The following is a 21,581-nucleotide window of genomic DNA, read 5'->3' as shown; positions in this document are numbered from 1 at the left end:
TTGACTCCTTACGTAAAGAAAAACAAAGGCTTTGGCACTATTTTAAACGTTTTAGAAATAACGACAACCTAATACAATATAAAAAAACGAACGCACTATTTAGAAGAGCTGTTAAAGACAGTAAAGCTTTATGTCTACAACAATTCACAGCCAATATCAAACCGAAATCACCCTCACGACGAATTTGGAACGACATTAAACGATTATCAGGCGCCAATAATACAAACTTAATCAACAACATACAAACTGGTTCCAACACTCTTACTGATTCCGTCGAAATAGCGAACTGTTTTGCAACAAATTGGTCATTACAATCTAAGGATTGCAATTTCTCCCAAGCTTTTCGCAATAACAAATCTACCTGCTTACGCCACAACTATACACATCAAAATTTTAATAAATACGCAACAAAAATTGAATGCCCAATTAACATTATAGAACTTGAAGACGTTTTACTTTCAGCTAAAGGCTCTACGCCTGGATTGGACGTATTACATATCCAATGTTAAAAAATCTAAGCCTTTCTACAAAAAATCATCTGTTAGTACTATATAATAATATTCTTTTCTCTGGTATTCTTCCACAAGCTTGGAAAACTGCTGTTGTTCTGCCCATTCCTAAACCAAATAAGGACCATCATACAATATCTGGATTCAGACCAATTTCCCTTCTATCTTGCATTAGCAAAATATTTGAAAAAATCATCACAAGACGAATAATGTGGTTCATGCAAGTTAACAATTTTTTAACACCCAATCAAGTTGCTTTTATGAAAAAAAAGGGTACAGATGATGTCCTATTATACTTGCAGCATTTTATATCTCGAGCTCTGTCTACTAGAAATCATGTCAGTATTTTATCCACTGACTTTGAAAAAGCATTTGACCGGATTGGTGTACACATTATAATGGAACAGCTTAGCAACTGGAAATTGGAAAGAATATTTACTCTATAATCAAAACCTTCCTGTACAACCGCAAATTTAAAGTCAGGATAAATGGACATTTTTCCAATATTTTACCTTTAAACAATGGCATTCCACAAGGATCACCATTATCCGTCGTGTTATTTATTATTGCCTTCAACGATTATAGTAAAATCCTATCCTCTCAAAAACATATCGAACACGCAATTTACGCAGACGATGCGGTTATATTTACTAAACTCAGCTCAGATAATAACAAAGTTAAAACAATATTTTCTAACACCTTAAAAAAAATTGACGATTGGTGTTTAATATCTGGTGCTAAACTTTCCAAACTGTTTTACACATCTGCAAAAAACACAACTGCCCCATTTTCGATGTTGAATACAACAATAACACTATTAAACGAGTTAATTGTTTACGCATCTTAGGTGTAATTTTCGACAAAAGTTATACTTTTAAAGAACATTGTCTACAATTGAGGAGAAATTTAAATTCAAGATTAAACATCATAAAATATCTAACATCAAAAAACTTTAAGATACATATATCGACTATGATAAGTATAACTCGGGCAATCATGTTATCTAAAATCGACTATGCTCTGCCCATATATGGATGGTGTGCCACTTCCCATATTAAACTTTTACAAGCACCTTATCATGCAGGGATTCGGCGAAGCATCGGAGCTTTTCCCTCTAGCCCAATTATAAATATTTTGGCTGAAGCAGGTTTGCCCTCTATTAAGGAACGCACTATACAACTTACATACAAACTCATTCCCAAATTTTTTATTTGCCGTAATAAAATACTGTTTCACGAAGTTAAAAAAATTATATCTGCCATTACAAGGTGCATAATATTTTCTAATACACTTAATCTCCAACTTCATCCAATATTGATAAAACCACATTCAGAGCCTCCATGGCTGATAAATAAGCATTCTATCATCTTAACTATGGCTGAATTCCCAAAAACTACCACTCATCCCACCATTTATAGAAATATGTTTAACCAATTCAGCACCAGCCTTACCACAGATAATTGGAAGTTTATCTTCACAGATGGTTCGAAATCAATTGACTCTACAACTTTCGCCACAATCAGCCAAGAGGGCAATATTTTAAACACCGGCTTCATCAATAACTACTGTTCTAACTTTACAGCCGAAGCGTTAGCCATCCTCCTGGCAACACAATACGCCTCAAATTCAGATTCCAAACACGTTATCTGCTCTGATAGCCTTTCTTCAATTCTGTCCACCAAAAACTCCTTATGTGATTCACATATAATTGGCAAAATAAGGAACCTCTGCATCCAAAACCCTAATAAAATAAAAATTATGTGGGTCCCTTCCCACATTGGTATCACTGGTAACGAATACGCCGACTCAGCAGCCGAAGACGCAAAACACCGACCTTTAATAACATATCCGACCTGGGAAGTTCGGGATATGTTAAATGCTATCTTCTCTTCTTTAATGGAATCAAAATCCCAAAAATGGAATAACTACCATCACAGTTGTAAGCTTATGAATCCAACCGGAAACAAACCAATATATCCCCAAAACTGCTCCAGAGAAGAAACTACTGTATTTGTACGACTCAGAATCGGGCACTGTAAATTTTCCCATCAACATCTCTATGAACTATCCCCCCCCAACTGTCCTACATGTAACACACGTCTTAACGCTACACACATCCTTAACGAATGCTCTACCTACAACCCGTCCCGATTTCTTCTTTTCGGAACAAGGATACCAACCGAGCTACTCAAAAACACATCGGAAGAAAACATTAAATTAATTAACAAATTTTTAATCAAAAATCATTTGAAAAATATCATTTAAATAATAACATCAGAGTCGAAAGCCTTAGACGCTAGTACTCCTATTTCTTTCTAATTAATTTCTATAAATTTTCTGGTATAATCATTAATTTTAATAAAAAAAATATTTTAAGTAACAAAATGTTTTTTTTTCAATATATCCTAAAAACTATTAATTTTTTGTTACATTTCGAATTCGTGTGCTGTGAGACACGTTAATGATCTGGGGAATTTGCAATAACTTTTAAAATTTTCAACCAATATTTGTGTTTTATATCATAATGCTTATTATGTGTACATTGCGATTCCTTCACAATAAAGAGCAAAATAAAATTCGCAACTTCGTTTTTTTAGAGCACACATTCTTGTAGATATCAGCTTTTATACATTTTCTGCCTTATGCAAAAACGATTACTAAGTTAACAATGGTTATTAAAACCTGTTTTTATATGGAAAAAGTGTGTAGTAAACCATTATTAATGCATAAGGCTGTTTAAGTTTAAATGTGGAAGTGTACAACTCCAAAACATGCCTCGAACAAACTTCATTCACAGTAAAATTTTTCTCTTTATAATTAATGGCTTCCAGGCATTTCAGCATAATAAGGCTTCTATTATGATTTTATCTCTGAAAAAAAATTTAAAAAAAAATGGAAATATGCTAAGAAAAAAACTATTTTAATGATATTCCACCGAAAGGTGGAATATAACCGCTTAAAGCAAATTTAAGCATAAAAACCATACGATTCTAATTTTTGTGTTTCGTATAATATGGTCAAATGTGAAATAATAATTTATTCATCTTATACACATACATAAATAATATTAAATTATGTTTTTTTAAAGTTCAACTAAATTCAAATTACTATGTGAGACTGTACGTATATTTGTTTATATTTCTTATTGTAAATTATTATCATCAATTATGATCATCAATTATATTATATTTACTTATATGATTCCGTTAGTCTCAACTAACACTAAAAAAACGTTTACTGAATTTTATTTATTTTCATTTATAATACTTATGATGTAGTAATTTTTTATTATTGCAGCAAACGCGAATCTGATTCAATGCCGACAGCATTAAACGACTTTCTATACACATTGTTACGTACGACAAAACCTCAAAGGCGTGCATTAGTACAAACAGTCACAAAACAATTCGATGACCAAAAAACTTCATTACGTCAGATGCTTTTTATTGCAGACAATTTAGCGTATTTTCCATATGTGGTTCAGGATGAGCCACTCTATCTTATTCATCAAATTGATTTGCTGATTTCAATGGCTGGTACCAATATATTAGCAACGTTTAAGGAATGTCTAAAACCTAACGAGAATGCAGATGATGTATTAGAAGATGATGATGACGAAGAAGATCCGGAGGTACTTTTCAAACGACTTCCGGATGACGTTATGGAGATACAAAAATGTATTACTTCTGCGCAAGCGTGTATGCTGCTCCTAATATTAAAGGAGCATTTGAAGGACATGTATAGTTTAACAGATAGTAAAATTTCTCGATACTCTCCATCTGAACCTAAAATTCATGAAAAAGCAGTGTCGCGAAAAATTGTACATGATTTTAATCCAAAAACTACAATAGATATAATTAAAAAACAACAGGAACATCAGAGTAGCTGCAACACCGAAAATGATGACAAAAAAAAACAACTTTCCGATGAGGAAAAAATGGATCTGGTTGTGAAATACTTAGACGTACGTATACTTTGAAAATGAAAATTTAATATGTTTAATATGTTTTTTATTACTTTAAAAAACTGTAAAAATCAATAATTTATTTTTAGGGTAGAGCCCAACATTTTTTTTTTGAGTATTTAGGAATTCCATTTTAAATTTAAAAGATTTTTTCCCATTAGCGTGTTATTGGAGGGATGTTGTTAATTTTTTACAACTTTGGCAACCCTATAGCCATTATCTCGATTAGTGTTTATAAAAAACCGACTTTTGGAAAAACCGATTTTTCGGTTAACCGAAAATTGACCATTTCTAGAAAACCGGTTTGTCGGTTAACCGAGTATAAAAAAACGGTTAACCCGGTTAACCGAAATGTTTGGAAATCTTTAAAATATTATAATATTTAGTTGAAAAATGTCCTTTTGCGAAATATTATGAATTAATAAGATATTTGCACTTTTTAGTATATATATGTAAATTAATATATCATAAGAAAACAAACTTATACAGATCTGAAGATATTATTGATTCGTTAGGTATATGGAAGTTGCCATAGGAGGGATAAATTGACCTTTGAATATATATATCAATAAAAAATATCAATAAAAAATTTTATGTCCAGGACTATCAAGTATAAATAGCGTCAAGGCTCGCGACGATTCATCGGGAACGGAAGTAGACGACGACTGTCTCGACATAGACATTTAGCCCCTGCTTTAATTGTGACCTCCCTCCGTTCGCTACGCCTGTGGTTGTTCAAATTACTGTGAATGACGCTTCGGAATATTAACAGGTGGCATTCTGACTTCCTGTCAATCAACCTAAGCGCCATTACAGTTTGTGAAAAACCCCTGCAGCATAAATTCTCGGACAGCGACAACAACACTTATGTTTCGATAAATAAAGTTCGTTTTGAGAACGTTTGAGAAACTTCTCGATTTTTATTATACTCACGCAGTAAACAAGTAAGTGCATCCTGTATTTTATCATCAAAGTTATTTATTCGTCTTAATAAATAACAAATTTCTTCATACAATGGTTGGAATTTTTTTTAATAGCACTGTGTGTAATTTTTTAATTCATGGTTGAATAACCATATACGGACACCACTATATGATAAAAGACCAAAAATAAGAAGACCCGTGTCTTCCAGTTTTGCCCAAAGTCATGCACTTTTTTAGTTATAGGCCCTCAAAGATTTGGGCCCTCGGTGTCTTTTTTGAAAAAAGTGATCATTGTCTCAGGCTCATATCTTGCAAACCGTTTGGAATTTTGATTTACTCTCTGAGGGAATGTTGTTGCTCTTATCACAAAGATAATGATAGGTAAGTCGCAAAAGTGAAAAGTTTTATGAAAATTTTTTAATTTCATTTGTTTTTTCTTTACTTCAACATTAGGGTGTACCGTGGACCACTTTTTAGGAGGAATATCTATAAAACGATGCGTTTCAATGAACTAAATACGGGAAAAATAAAAAACAATTTTGAAAAGGTCCTCAGTTCCCTACCTGCGATTGAAAATCTTGATATCAGTACAATATGTTCAAACCTTTTTTTCTGCAATCTTTTCGAATTGGGTGTCAAAAATTCCGCAATTTTAAGCTTGTCGCGGGAAAAATAATTGAAATTGTTGTTAGTGTATTTCTGGTCCGCAAAACGACTTTTATTGTATTATGAGGGGCATACAAATTTCAAAAAATTCTGAAATGGACTAAACCAAATGCCAAAAAATTTTTGGAATATTTTTCTGTATGAGCTAAAAATTACGACAATTTTGACACCCATTTCGATAAAAAGCGAAAACAAAATGCCTCTCCAACCCACTAAAAACCATTTTGTGGACCAAAAATATTCTACAAAATTTTTTAAATTATTTTTCCCGTAATCAACTCAAAATTACGAAATTTTCGAGACCCATTTCAAAAAAATCGAATATGTTTTATTTTTCAAAAATTATACTGGACCTGTACTTGCAAATCGCACTCTTTTAAGTTGTGGACGCAAATCGTCGTCCTAATCTGACTCTGATTCGGAACTTATGATGTCCACAGGCACGTTGCTTCCAGACTGTCTTCCATCTTCTTTACATACTTCATTAACATCATACAGGGTGATCTTGTGACTCCACCAACATACCGGTGATTTATGAATTAGAAAAGGAATGCAAAATAATGCGTCAATATTAATTGATATAATACTAATACTTTTTTATTATTTTCGTAATAGATAGCATTGTATCTCAATATTGAAGTAAAGAAAAAACAATTTTCAGGAAACTTTTCACTTTTGCGACTTACCTATCATTCCTAAGAAGTTCATATGTTCTAGAAAGTTGTTTATTGAGCTCCTAGGCACATTTTTGTAGTTGATTGTTTTCTTAAATTTTTAACGGTTTGCCACTTATAGACCTGAACAAGGAAAAAATTTAAAAACAAATTTAATTTTTGCGATTCTGATCATGAAGATAACGTTTTTTTGTCTTTATATGTTCACAATTTTGGTTCTTTGTGATAAGAGCAACAACATTCCCTCAGAGAGTAAATCAAAATTCCGAACGGTTTGCAAGATATCAGCCTGAGAAAATGATCACTTTTTTCAAAAATGACACCGAGGCTCCAAATCTTTGGGGGCCTATAACTAAAAAAGTGCATGACTTTGGGCAAAACTGGAAGACACGGGTCTTCTTATTTTTGGTCTTTTATCATATAGTGGTGTCCGTATATGGTTATCTTTTTTTTCGTGTTGCACTGTGTAGTTAATTTTTTTATTGGTTTAAATGCCAATTTTTTTTTATTTCCTGATTGTCTGAAATTGTAAATCTCCATTTTTTATACATAATATATGTTTAACATTTCCTAACATTTGTTTAACAATCTTAGGTCTGTTTTCACATGCACAAACGGAAAATAATGTTTAGAATTATCTATCCAAAATTTTTAAAAATCACAATAATAAATCATCAATTTTGTACTAAAAACTAGATTTTTTTGAAACCGGTTGGCCGAGATTAAAAAACCGTATAACCCGGTTAACCGAAAACCAATGTTTAAAAAAAACGTTTTGCGAAAAACCGAAATATGCAATAAAAACCGGTTTTTCGGTTAGCCGGTTAACCGGTTTATAAACACTAATCTCAATGTCTGGTTATATTTTATCATAAGGCTAAATTAACAGTTTTCATACATAAAATATTTTAACCAAAATAAATGTAAATTTTATTTATCATTATTTAAATTTTTTTTTATCAAAATTTTGTATCTGATTTAAACATTGGATCTACTTACGCTATTTCGGCTTAGGAGCGGGAATATTATTGAAAATGGAGTAAATAATAACAAATGAGCAATACAAAATTAAAATTTTGAAATAAATGCAGTAAAAGTAAAGTGGGCTTGGGAGACTTCATGCCTCAACAGATTCATGACTTCAAACATACGACAATGGTTAAAAAACATTATTGTAAGAAAAAAACACTGAAAAATTGGAATGATCAGCTCAGAGCACCGCCCTAAATCCAATAGATTAATTTTTGACCACAAATGATCAAGAAATTCCGATGAAATAGTGAACAAAAAGGTTTTTTTTTTTTTGAAATAATCATATGGGGAAAAGCGAGGGGGAGGGAAGGCGATTGCGAATATTGTTAAAAAAAAACTACCAAAATGGCTTACTGCCGGTTTCTCTAAATGCAAAAGAACAATCCAAATATTCAAATTAGAACTAAAATATATAAAAAATTTTTATATACAAGAAATTTAAATAATGGTATATAAAATTAACACTTTATTTGGTCATACAAAAAATTTCTGTGCATATAAGCAATACTTGTACCAAATTTTATATGGATATTTTAATTTTGTAATGAGTTATACACGTTTAAGTGATTTTCGGGAGGGGACCTTGTATGGGAGCTATGACCAATTATGGACCGATCGGAAAAGACTTTCACATTAATATTTCTGTGCATATCGGTAATACTTGTACCAAATTTTATATGGATATATTAATTTAGTAATGAATAATGCGCCTTTAAGTGATTTTCGGGAGGGGGCCCCGTATGGGAGCTATGACCAATTATGGACCGATCGGAAAAACTTTCACAGTAATATTTCTATGCATATGGGCAATGCTTGTACCAAATTTGTTATGGATATCTTATTTAAGTAATGAGTTATGCGCGTTTAAGTAATTTTCGGGAGGGGACCTTGTATGGGAGCTATGACCAATTATGGACCGATCGGCAAAAAATTTCTCAGTAATATTTCTGTGCATACGAGTAATACTTGTACCAAATTGTATATGGATATCTTAATTCCGTAATGAGTTATACACGTTTAAGTGATTTTCGGGAGGGGACCTTGTATGGGAGCTATGACCAATTATGGACCGATCGGAAAAAACTTTCACAGTAATATTTCTATGCATATGGGCAATACTTGTACTAAATTTGATATGGATATCTTATTTATGTAATGATTTATGCGCGTTTAAGTGATTTTCGGGAGGGGACCTTGTATGGGAGCTATGGTAAATTATGGACAGATCGGAAAAAAATTTCACAGAAATATTTCTGTGCATATGAGTAATACTTGCACCAAATTTTATATGGATATCTTAGTTTAGTAATGAGTTATGCGCGTTTAAGTGATTTTCGGGAGGGGACCTTGTATGGGAGCTATGAACAATTATGGACCGATCGGAAAAAACTTTCACAGTAATATTTCTGTGCATATGGGTAATACTTGTACCAAATTTTATATGGATATCTTAATTTAGTAATGAGTTATGCGCGTTTAAGTGATTTTCGGGAGGGGACCTTGTATGGGAGCTATGTCCAATTATGGACCGACCCAGAAAATTTTTCCTCTGTATGAATTCTATTGACATAAGATTTTAATTTGTAAAATTTTGTGAAGATATCGACATTGTGACGGAAGTTATTAGCAAAAAACCCATTTTCCGGCAATATGTACTTTTGTATGGGAGGTATATGAAATTGTGGACCGATTCAGAAAATTTTCAGCAGGGATCAAGCTCTTGTGTAGAAACGAATGTATGGTGATTTTCATGGAATTACCTTGTATAGTTTTCGAGAAAATTACATCAGAATGTGTAAAAAATGCTTATTTTTTTCGAGGTTGTTTTAAATTTTGATTCATAACTTTTCCCGGTGTGAACCGATTTTGCCCATTTTTAATACCAAACAACTTAAGAAAATGAAGAACATTTTGGGTGTATTTAGTTAAACTCTATTGCTTCGTTTTATCGTGAGCGTGTTTTACACAGACAGACGGACATAGCTAAATCGACTCAGAATTTGATAAGGACCCAGAATATATATACTTTGTTGGGTCTCAGATGAATATTTCTTTCTTACACACGGTATGATAAAGTTATATATACCTTCTATCACCACTGATGGTGGTGGAGGGTATAAAAACGAAACCACTAAACTTACAGTTTTATTTTTTAGTTTTAATCACTAGTGATGAAATTTTGAACCTTTTTCGGAAACCATCCCATTAACGTTTTTTAGTGCTTTCTGTCACTTTGCTCGAACAGGTTTAAAATCCGTTTAAAATCTACCACTCTTTTGGACACCTTTTTGTGCTCTTCAATTCTCTTTTAACAAGAGCCCAATATCTCTCCGCTGGCCTTAGCTCTGGGCAGTTTGGAGGATTTTCCTCTCTTGGTACAAATACCACATTATTGTTCTTGTACCTCTCAAGGGCTTGTTTATCATAGTGACAGGATGCCAAGTCAGGCCAAAAATAAGCAGCTTTTTTGTAAACATTCCTTGATGTAAATTTCGGATATCAAATATCACATAAATTAAATATCCATTATTTTGGTTTCTTGTAGAAAATATTTCATAAATGTAGCAAATATCTTCTGGAGAACAATTTTGTAATTCAAACAGGGCTATCTAGCACTTCACTCGGAATGGTTTCAAGTCAGTCGTTATAACTTAGATCTTTATTAATTTTTGTTTTATTCAAATTCCTATTAATTTTGTTAAAAACAATTAACTTAAAATTATTAGTACACAGAAGAAACTAATTTTAAAATATTTTCAATTAACGAATAATCAAAAATTTTAAAACGGTTCAATTCATTTTGTATTTGAATCATGGAAATGTATAATCAAATACGTATTTAACAACAACAAAAATAGAAAAAAAATAAAAGTTTTGTGTATGAAATCCATTATAAGTATATATTAATTGAATATACAATTTTTGTTATAGGTTGAACGAGGTTTTGGTAATTGAAATCGTTTTTTAGCTTTTTCGGCGTAAAGATTTTGATTAAGAAAAATTTATAATTGCAATGTAGATTATTTTAATTTTAAAACTTCATACCGTTATAACTTTTATAATTTGTTCTTAAAAGTAAACCAGTTAGAGTTCTATATTCGGCTATACCCTACATACACAAAACATATTTGTGCCGAATTATATCTCGATAGCTTGATTTATTAATGAAATATGCTCGTTTAAGAGATTTTTAAAAGTGGACTTTATATGGGAGCTATGACCAATTACGGGCCTATCCGGAAAAAAATTCATACATACACAAAGTGATTTATACATACACAAAACATATTCGTGCCGAATTTTATTTAGATAGCTTATTTATCAATAAAATATACGCGCTTAAATGATTTTCGTAAGTGGACCTTATATGAGAGCTATGACCAATTGTGTACTTATTCGAAAAAAATTTCGCTGAATCCAAGCTAAAAAATTTTGAAGTTTAATATTGTATGAAAAGCACCACGCCCACTCAATCAAATCCGCCCATGACATCAGATCGCACCATACCATGTCACATATTCATACAAATTTTTATCTTTCTAAGTGCTTTTAAACAAGAGTTATGACTTCTTTTGTGCTAAATTTGTCATTGGCATCAGTGTGTGACGTCAATAATTGGTGTGCTGGATCAAAGGACAAAAATTCCTGTTTTGATGTTTTTAGATTTTTCCCTATTCCTTGCGAAGAAAATATGATATGAAAGTTCCTTTAAAGGGGTCTTCATTTGTGGGCGATTACAAAATTATTAATTGGTTTTTATTTTTTTAATTATTTAATGTAATAACTCAAATTAATATACATATAGGCTATTTCAAAAAATTTGGAACAAAAAAGTAGGATTTTGAACACCCTCTCCGATTTCGATGAAATTCGGTACACGCATTCTTCATGTAAATGCGGAATTTAAAGTTCTCCAAAATTTCTAAATTCGTTACGGGTCAGATTTTATTGACGTTCAAAGTTCATATTTTTTAGAATTTTTTTTCAACAAGCATTAAATTTAACATCGTATATTTTCTAAACTATTTATTCCATTTTAATCGTTTTAGTCCCCAATTAAAGCCAATGTCTTGTAGTTTGACAATATTTTATTTAAAATATTACAGTTTTAACGTAAGGATGATGACATCAACAACGTCTTTTAGTCAAGGATGTCTCAAAAAAGGTGCCTTCCATTTTCTTTATTTCTTCACATAAGATTGCTTATAGCGTTCTCAACAATATAATATAAAAAATTCAGAATATGACAATCAGGGGATCTCAAGTAAACCCACTTTTAGTAATATAATCCACATCATTTCCATATAAATTTCAAAATTTATAGTTTTTTTGTTGATGAACACAAAAATAAATTTAAAAATTTGAAACAAAAATTAAATTCTTCATGAACAAAAAAATAAAATTTTTGAAATTTGTATGGAAATTATGTGAATTATTTTACTTAAAGTAGATTTACTTAAGATACCCTCATGGTCCCATTTAGATTTTTTTATATATTGTTGAGAACACTATAAGCAATCTTATGTGAAGGAATAAAGAAAATGGAAGGTACCTTTTTTGATATATCCTTGACTAAATGACGTTTTTTTTATATAATTATCCTTTTGATAAAACTATAATATTTTAAGTAAAATATTTTCAAACTACAAATAGGCTTCAGTAAGAGACTAAAACGATTAAAATCGGATAAATAGTTTAAAAAATATACGATGTCAGTTTTAATGCTTCTTGAAAAAATCTTAAAAAAATTGATTTTTGAACGTTGATAAAATTTTGCAGAACTTTAAACTTCGTGTTTATACAAAGAATGTGTGTACCAAGTTTCATCAAAATCGGAAAGGGTAAGGTACAGAACCTGTTAACCCTATAATAGTATATTACACATAAACATATTGTACATACATACATACATACATACATACATACATACTACATACATACATACATACATACATACATACATACATACATACATACATACATACATACATACATACATACATACATACATACATACATACATACATACATACATACGTACATACATACATACATACATACATACATACATACATACATACATACATACATACATACATACATACATACATACATACATACATACATACATACATACATACATACATACATACATACATACATACATACATACATACATACATACATACATACATACATACATACATACATACATACATACATACATACATAATACATACATACATTCTAATAATTGTCTACTAGAAATTTCCACATTTTATTTGATTTATCAAAAGAAAAATAAAAAATTTTAAATTTTTACGGAAGTAAAATGGATTATTTTACTAAAATTAGTTTTTTTAGATATCCCTTCGTGGTCCAATTCTGATTTTTTTTATATGTTCTTGTTGATACTATAAACTAATTTCAATGAAAACCATAATATTTCAAATAGAAAACTGTGAAACTAAAACACATATGGATTAATTACAATGTAAAATGATTAAAATCGGATAAATATGTAAGAAAATATACTATATCAAGTTTAAACCGTTTTAGAAAAACTCTTAACAAATATGAACTTTGAACCTCGATAAAATCAAAACCGTGACGAATTTAGAAATTTTGGAGAATCTTAAATTTTGTATGTATGAAACTACTCGGAGAAAATTTTCCTGGAAATATCTTAGCTTAAAAAGCCAATAAAAATTCGAGCTAACTTTTTAAACCCCTTTTGGGAATTTGATATATTGATTGTCTACTTTCATTTCCCGTTGATCTCATTCGGGAAAGATTCGATAACATATACCTTTTACTTTGTTTTTTTATGATAACGTTCCTGAATGCTGATTAAAGGGGGGTCCCACATTCAAAATTACTTAAATAATATGAACAGATAGTGAAAGAAATTACTTTACATTGTTGAATTTTCTTTAAAATTAGAGTTTGAGAAGATTTCGAATCGGATCCACTCATAGATAATGGTAATCCATCGATTATTTGCCGAAATTTTGATCAATATTTCCATACTTTGCAAAAAATGACTTGAATATCAAAGCATCTTGACAATCAGGTAAATTATTACTATATTAAGTTAAATTTAGTACAAATCATCAAATTCTAACGGTCAGTTTTTGAGAAAATTTAGTAGTTTCTATTATTTTTCCACCACTGTATTATATCTACAATTCTACTTGAAATTGGTTTCAAAAATGTAACTATATAAACATTTTTCAATATTTTTGAACAGCAAAAAATTTACCATTCGCCATTGAAAGCGTCTTACAAAGATAATTCACATGATATCAAAATTTCACATCGTGTCTATGAAAATTTAAAAAAAATATATAAAACATTTTTATCCTTTTTCCTTTTAATGTTTAGTTTAAACAATTGATGTTAAAGCTTGATCCTGAGGATGCAGATTCTGACGAAGAAATTAGAGATAAATCAAAGTTAAACACATATATCAAAACGGGCACATCACCAATCCCTTCAATGATACCATCAACAGGTCCTTTGCAGTCTCTTAATGAAAGTGGACACACAATCGATAACGCTGTACATTCTTTGACTCCTAATAAAGCTGGAAACTATGATATTGCAACGCACACCCCAGTCAAGGTAAGTACATATACATACAGTGTCTCACATAAGTGTAAAAATTTAAGTAATGTATGAAAATATTCATAACTTTATAATATATATATTTTTTTAAATTAATCAATTAATTTGTTATTATGTCTAGGCAGTCCTAAGGTTGATATCAAACCTTTTTAAAAGTATTCGCATTTTAGCTGCATATATATATATATGTATATATATATATATATATATATATATATATATATATATATATATATATATATATATATATATATATATATATATATATATATATATATATATATATATATATATATATATATATATAATTTCATTTCATGGTATCGAAATATCATAAAAAACATGGTTCAGAAATATCCATGTACGAACACTTAAATTGATATATACATAAATAGACATGAATGAAATTCACATTTGGAAATGAGAATTGTATTAGTTCCACAACTAGTTTTAAAACGCAGGATTATAGCGTGTACTCGTTCTACTTTGGCGTTGAGACCAATGATTTTTGTTCGAAATTGTCACCTTCGGAACTGGTTCTGAGGAAGCGTTATGGAGTCGACACTTATTATTTGGAACGGTTCTGAAACTAGTTCTTTAAATGATTTTTGTTCGAATTTGTCAACCTCGGAACTAGTTCTAGGGAAGCTTTAGAGAACGTATACGCTTAATTAATTTAGGTTAGGTTAGGTTGATAGGAGGATGTATACTACATCAAATCCGAAGAAATACACCCAGGCCACTATCGGGCCTGTTGTGCGCTCCAATTTAAGAAAAAAAAATTGTTCACTGAATGTATTATTTTTCCATGTTCAGAAGCTCAGTTTCCTGGACGTAATTCCTAAGAATCTTCCAATCGGTGTTGGTTAAGAATGTTATTTCCGGAATAACATCACTTCCAAGATACTTGGATCTAACTTCGACAAATGCCTGACAATGGCAAAGAAAGTGCTCCAGAGTTTCACTGTCCTCTCCACATGCTCTACATTCGTCTGAATCCGCACGTCCAATTTTGTATAGATGTGCTCGTAATCCTGTGTGTCCACTCAGAATACGTACCATCATACTAACCTCAGACTTGCTCATTTTAAAAAGATTTCTCGTCTTGCTCTCATCAGGGTCACCCCATAGAATCTTTGTGGTTCTACCCACCGTTTCATTATTCCAAGAGGCCTTATGGGATGCTCTCATCCATATTTTTAATTCAGCTTTTGTTGCGTCGAATGGTTTTGCGTTTGCCAGGTTAACTACATCGAGCTCCCTTCCCTTTAAAGCTATTACATTCGCCCTTTCGTTGCCGACTACTCCCGAGTGGCCTGGTACCCATATGATGTGAACCTCACCTCTGGGAGAGTATTCAGTTAAAGCTTTCTTACAATCCAATACGGTCTTAGATTTAATTCTATCACCTGATATCGCCCCAATTGCCTTCTGGCTGTCGGTAAATATATTAAGCCCTGTGAGCGCCATATTTATTCTAATCCAATTTACACATTCCGTTATTGCTCGTACTTCTGCCTGGAAGCTTGTGTTATGATTAGGTAAACGGTGGTATATTTCTGTTTCTGGGTCTTCAATATAGAACCACAGGCCCACTTTGTCCCCTAATTTAGAGCCATCCGTGTAGCAACGGATTCCTACTGGTATTTGCTCTAATGTTCCGCTTGACCAAGACATTCTATCTGGGATTAGCGTTTCAAAGTTTCCGACATATTCAGTGTCTGGTATGCGATCAGGCACGTCCGATGAATGTGTATAACCTTCCAATGTGTCCAGTATACATTGATGACGTGTCCTATAACCGTTTTTGGCCAGTTTGCCTAAAGTAAAGAGCCGTTCGGCTGTAAGCACCGCCTCATATCTTATATATGTTTCAATGGGTGGAATATCTAGCAACGTTTCCAGAGCCTTGGTTGAAGTAGTACACATGGCACCACTTATACCCAAGCAGCATGTACGCTGAACTCCCTGTAGTAGTTTAATATTACACTTTTTGTCCAAAGCAGTCCACCAGATTATTGAAGCATAAGCTAGAATTGGTCTAATTACACTTTTATAAAGCCAATTTGTCATAGTAGGACTAAGTACTTAACTTTGTCTGTCACCGGTATCTTCTTGCCCAGGAAGAAAGGTTCAGTATACGTAGAAATTTTTGTCTTTCTTGTGAAAAGACAGATTTCCGTCTTCGCCGGGTTAACATTGAGGCCTCTCGGTTGAGCCCAGCTCAAGGCCGTATTCAGAGCCTCCTCAGCTCTTCTACACAAGTAATTTGGATCCTTTCCCTTTAAAAGTATTACGACATCGTCTGCATAGCGGACAGGTCTAAGTCCTTTCTCGGTTAGGGTCCTTAGGAGGCTATTAATCGTGGTAACCCAGAGTAAAGGTGACAAAATGCCACCCTGTGGTATACCGCGTAATACCTTTTTCCTGATAGTTATATCGTACATCTCGCAGCTTATCCATCTGTTCCTTAGCATGTAGTTGATCCAGTTACGGAGCACCCGGTCAACGTAAAACTGGTCTAGGGATTGGATAAGGGTATCAGTGTGCACGTTATTGAAAGCGCCTCGATGTCAATGCATACCGCCAGTGTATACAGTTTGCTATCGAAAGATTCACCTATGTAGTGGACAACTTCATTTAAAGCGGTTTCCACCGATCGTCCCTTTACATAAGCATGCTGCTTATATTTAAGGTCTTTGTATGGTATGCTGCTTTTAACCATGCTATCTACTATCCCACAGTGGGGCAGAATGGAAATTTTTTGGAAATAAATCTGGCATTTCTAAACGGCTCATCCGATCGGGATAAAATTTGGCGTGAGCGTAGCCAAGGAGTATTCGAGTTTAAGTTTTGAAGATGAACCCTGCAGATGCCCCAGGGACGGCGCTGTGGCGGCTCAAAGTAGGGTACCTACGACATGTAAAATTTTTAAACTCGTGCCATTTTTTTGTTTTTCACCCAAATACAAAGATTTTTATATTTTGTGAAAGCGCTCGACGAGATCTTGAAAAAACATGCTTGGACATACTACTTATCTCTTATAATATCCGAGTTATAGGCATTTAAAAATTTAGTGATACAAAATTTACCATACCTTGGTCCGCCTTTTTTGAATACCGGGAGTAATTTTGGACCAAATGGACTCAATTTTTTGTTAGTTAGACAACAAAATTTCCAATAATATACAAACAATTTCAGATCAATATCATTTACTGATCCAAAAATATACGTTTTTTAATTTAAAAATTCAAAAAATTTTAGATTTTTGGCGTTTTTTTGCCAAAAATGTGTCTTAACTCTTTTATTAATAAAATAAAATTTTCTTTAAGAACATATAACAATTTTATAGTTTTCTAAAAGGTATCTTTACGCTTTGGCGTAAAAAACTTGTCCTATTTTTTGAAAATGTTGCCACTGCGTCCTTCCGAATGTGACCTATTTTTTATCAAAACTTCAACTTTGGGCGACATGTTCTAAAATCCCAAAGCTGGGATCAGAAAACTGAAAGCACTTTTGGAAACCTCAATATGTTTTCTATTTACTCCAAAAGTATTTTCCCAGCCCTGAAAGAAATTTTTGGGATTTTCATTCCTATTTTTGGGAATTGCGGGATGCCCTTTGACCTTTTCAATTTTTTTTTTTTTGCATTTTCTTATTTTAAATGACAAATTTAACAAGCGTTGAAAATTTCATTGAGTTTTGTTCATAAATAAAGATTTTGTCATATATTACATATTTGTTTAATTTCTAAAACTATGATTTATATCAAAATTTTAATAGGGTCGCAGATAGCTACAACAATTTAGTCCATATTTATCCCTTAATATCATTTTTTAGTTAGATATGGAAATTCTCGACCCTTTACAAAAAATTTCAAGCCAATATCTCAATTACATTCAAAAATATGTTCATTTAAACCTGTGTCCTTTAATTTCATCTTTTTCATATTTTAGTATTAAGTATGACAGAACATACATTTGGTGTTGAATAAAATATTTGGACAATTTTTAAAAATTATTTAGTTAATTATTTTATTAAAGACTATAACATTGTATATACAATAAAAAGTTATAATTTTATTATGAGCCACGCACAACAACACCTAAATCACCCCACACAAACCACCTTTCCCGCCCACCGAAACATAAAACACAATTTAATACAATATCATCAGTTAGTATAATAGCTTTTTTTATTTGAAATGTTTATCTTAAACATAATACAATTAATTCTTACAACCTACTTATATATATAATCTGTCATATCAGTATACATATCCAGAAGGTAATATAAGTCCTTTAAATCTTCCTTGTTTTGAGATGATAGAGTTTCATAACAAATCCATCTTTTTCGCATAGTTGAAAGAACAGGATCAGAAGATAGAAGTAAACTATTAAAAATATCTTCATTCTGTGATTGCCTGGAGCATTTTCTTGAGCTGAATAGTTGAACATGCTTAAAATCTCGATTCCTCGCTTCCTGGGCTTCTTCTGTTAACTCTCCAAGTGGAAGAATATTCGATTCAATTATTATTTGACCATGACACAATACTTTGTGTACTGTTGGTGTTAGTTCCCTCCATGGATACAGAGATACAAGTAATTTAGAAATTTCAGATGTATATTCCCCGAATCGATTTCCATTAATTTTATGTTTACTATTCAGTGCCATTAAAATAGTGTTAACTCTTCGAAGCAACTCCTTGTCGATTCCAGTTATTTTTGAAGTAATTTCAAAATCACGAAAAAACCTTCTCGCCGTATTACCGGCATTTGTACTACCGCAACTTGGAAATGGTTTGTCGATGTTTAATCCCATCTGAACTTTAAATTCTTCTTGGATTCTGCTTTTTTTCCGCAGCTCTCAGTTCTTTCAATTCTTCATTATTTTTTGTTGATTTAGTAAGATTCTCTGGCACACTTCTATATTTGAGGTCGTATGCTATGTGTAAAAAGTAATCCAAAAATCGTATTCTGGCATGAAGTGGTGAAATTCCGAAAGACAGGTCTTCTTCATTAATACTTCTGCTTTTGTTTATATTTGAGAATTGCAACTTTTTCTCATTACATATTGAGCATCTCCAGAAGGAAGAAGTTTCTGTTATGGCATTGCTGACCTTTCCATCAATCATTGTTAAGCTTAGCTGATATGATACGTTAATAGAGAATTCCTTTATTTTTATGCAAATGGGCTCCAGTGCATTTATTTCATCTTTTAAATATTCCACTAAATCTTTTGTTGTTTTCTTTGACTCCTTTATATGTTCAAATCCAATGGGTCTACAAAAATTTTTTGAACCCGGAGTTGTATTGATATATATATCTTCAAATGAATTTCCGATGCTTGACGATGATGGATTAAGGGAATATGAACGAATTCGTAATGGCACTAATGATGACATAAATACACTTTTGTAGTCTGCTAATGTCCGACTTCCACAAGCTTGTTTGTATTCTGGAAGTGCTGATAAACCGTCACATCCCCACTTACATATTAAGACAACATCACAGTTATGAATTTTCCTTAGTTGCTCTTCTGAAAAGTCTGACACAATTCTTGATCCTGTGTTTTCGAGCAAAGATGATATATCAATACAAGCTTCCACATCATTAACAGCAATAGGTGATGGTAGGATAGTTTCTTTTTTTTTCCTAGATCGCCTTCTATGATGGTAATATATTGTGTCCTTTTTCATGCAGAGCTTTCCTTAATATTTGGTACTTATTTCGACTGAGACCCAGTTCCAACATAAGCGCTATTGCTTCCTCTTCAGTAAAATTTGATTGTGATGTTGGAGTTGGTATACTTTCCACAATTCGCTTAAGTCGTTTTGGTGATGCATTAGGAAGAATAGTTGCAATATGTACGACATCCATAGGTTGGTTTTCCTTTTTCAGCATTTCGTTAAATGTATCAGCAATTTCCTCATTTGAGATTGAAAAAAGTTTTTGTGTGACCCTCTTTTTTTTTTTGACCTTGAACATAAGTCTTCGTATGACTTGCAAGGCGCTCCTGTTGATGTGTTGAAAGTTGAGATTTCCGTAGTAGTTTCCATCCAACTACAAAATTTTAATAGAAATTTCTTTTGATTTCCATCCACAGACTTACTTTTTACATCAAAAAGTTTTAAAAAGTTTTCAATTTTTGATATGCCTGTTTTGTCTACTTTTCTACTATATGTAGTTTTTATATAATTTGAAATGTCTTCAATTCTTTCTGGCCCTTTTGAAGATACACTCCATAAAACGGAACACAACTCTTCGTTTAATGTAATCTTCATTGTAGATTTATTAAATATGGTACTTAAAATCTAAGAAGTTTACTTATATACCAATTCTTGTCATTTCCGATACAGGTATTTCAAAGTAAAAAATTACAAATTGTCTACCTATTAACATTTAGGACTATATTACTATAACCTGTAATTCAGTCAGTGATATTTCTTATTAGTGAATGAATCGAAATTATCATTACCTGTATATTTTTACCTACATGATCATAAACGAAACAGAACGAAATGATCTGTCGAAAAAATTTAGGTAAAAATAGTTATACATTTTTGAAAATTTAAGCATAATAGGACCTTTCAATTATAAGGATAAGCAAACAAATAGAAAATAGGTAAATATAAGATTTAAATATGTTCTGTCATACTAATACTAAAATATGAAAAAGATGAAATTAAAGGACACAGGTTTAAATGAACATATTTTTGAATGTAATTGGGATATTGGCTTGAATTTTTTTGTAAAGGGTCGAGAATTTCCATATCTAACTAAGAAATGATATTAAGGGATAAATATGGACTAAATTGTTGTAGCTATCTGCGACCCTATTAAAATTTTGATATAAATCATAGTTTTAGAAATTAAACAAATATGTAATATATGACAAAATCTTTATTTATGAACAAAACTCAATGAAATTTTCAACGCTTGTTAAATTTGTCATTTAAAATAAGAAAATGCAAAAAAAAAATTGAAAAGGTCAAAGGGCATCCCGCAATTCCCAAAAATAGAAATGAAAATCCCAAAAATGGGATTTTTTACTTTTTTGCCCATAGGGTCCACATTTCTTTCAGGGCTGGGAAAATACTTTTGGAGTAAATAGAAAACATATTGAGGTTTCCAGCTTTGGGATTTTAGAACATGTCGCCCAAAGTTGAAGTTTTGATAAAAAATAG

General features: G+C 31.7%; 1 protein-coding gene across 1 annotated transcript in view; it reads left to right on the top strand.

The window, feature by feature from the left end:
• Nucleotides 1-21,581, top strand: part of LOC119604111 (nipped-B protein-like) — a 174,570-nt gene that overhangs the window by 128,847 nt on the left and 24,142 nt on the right. Inside the window, exons 8-9 of the mRNA XM_037956564.1 lie at nucleotides 3,807-4,473; nucleotides 14,153-14,392. Of these exons, the coding sequence (XP_037812492.1) occupies nucleotides 3,807-4,473; nucleotides 14,153-14,392 (907 nt within the window). The remainder of the gene's footprint in view (nucleotides 1-3,806; nucleotides 4,474-14,152; nucleotides 14,393-21,581) is intronic.

The sequence above is a fragment of the Lucilia sericata genome, unplaced genomic scaffold, assembly GCF_015586225.1.
Source record: "Lucilia sericata isolate MDLA Ls3-8-SP2 unplaced genomic scaffold, ASM1558622v1 Contig000363F_arrow, whole genome shotgun sequence".
Lineage (NCBI taxonomy): Eukaryota > Metazoa > Arthropoda > Insecta > Diptera > Calliphoridae > Lucilia > Lucilia sericata.
This window is presented reverse-complemented; position numbering and strand designations above follow the sequence as displayed.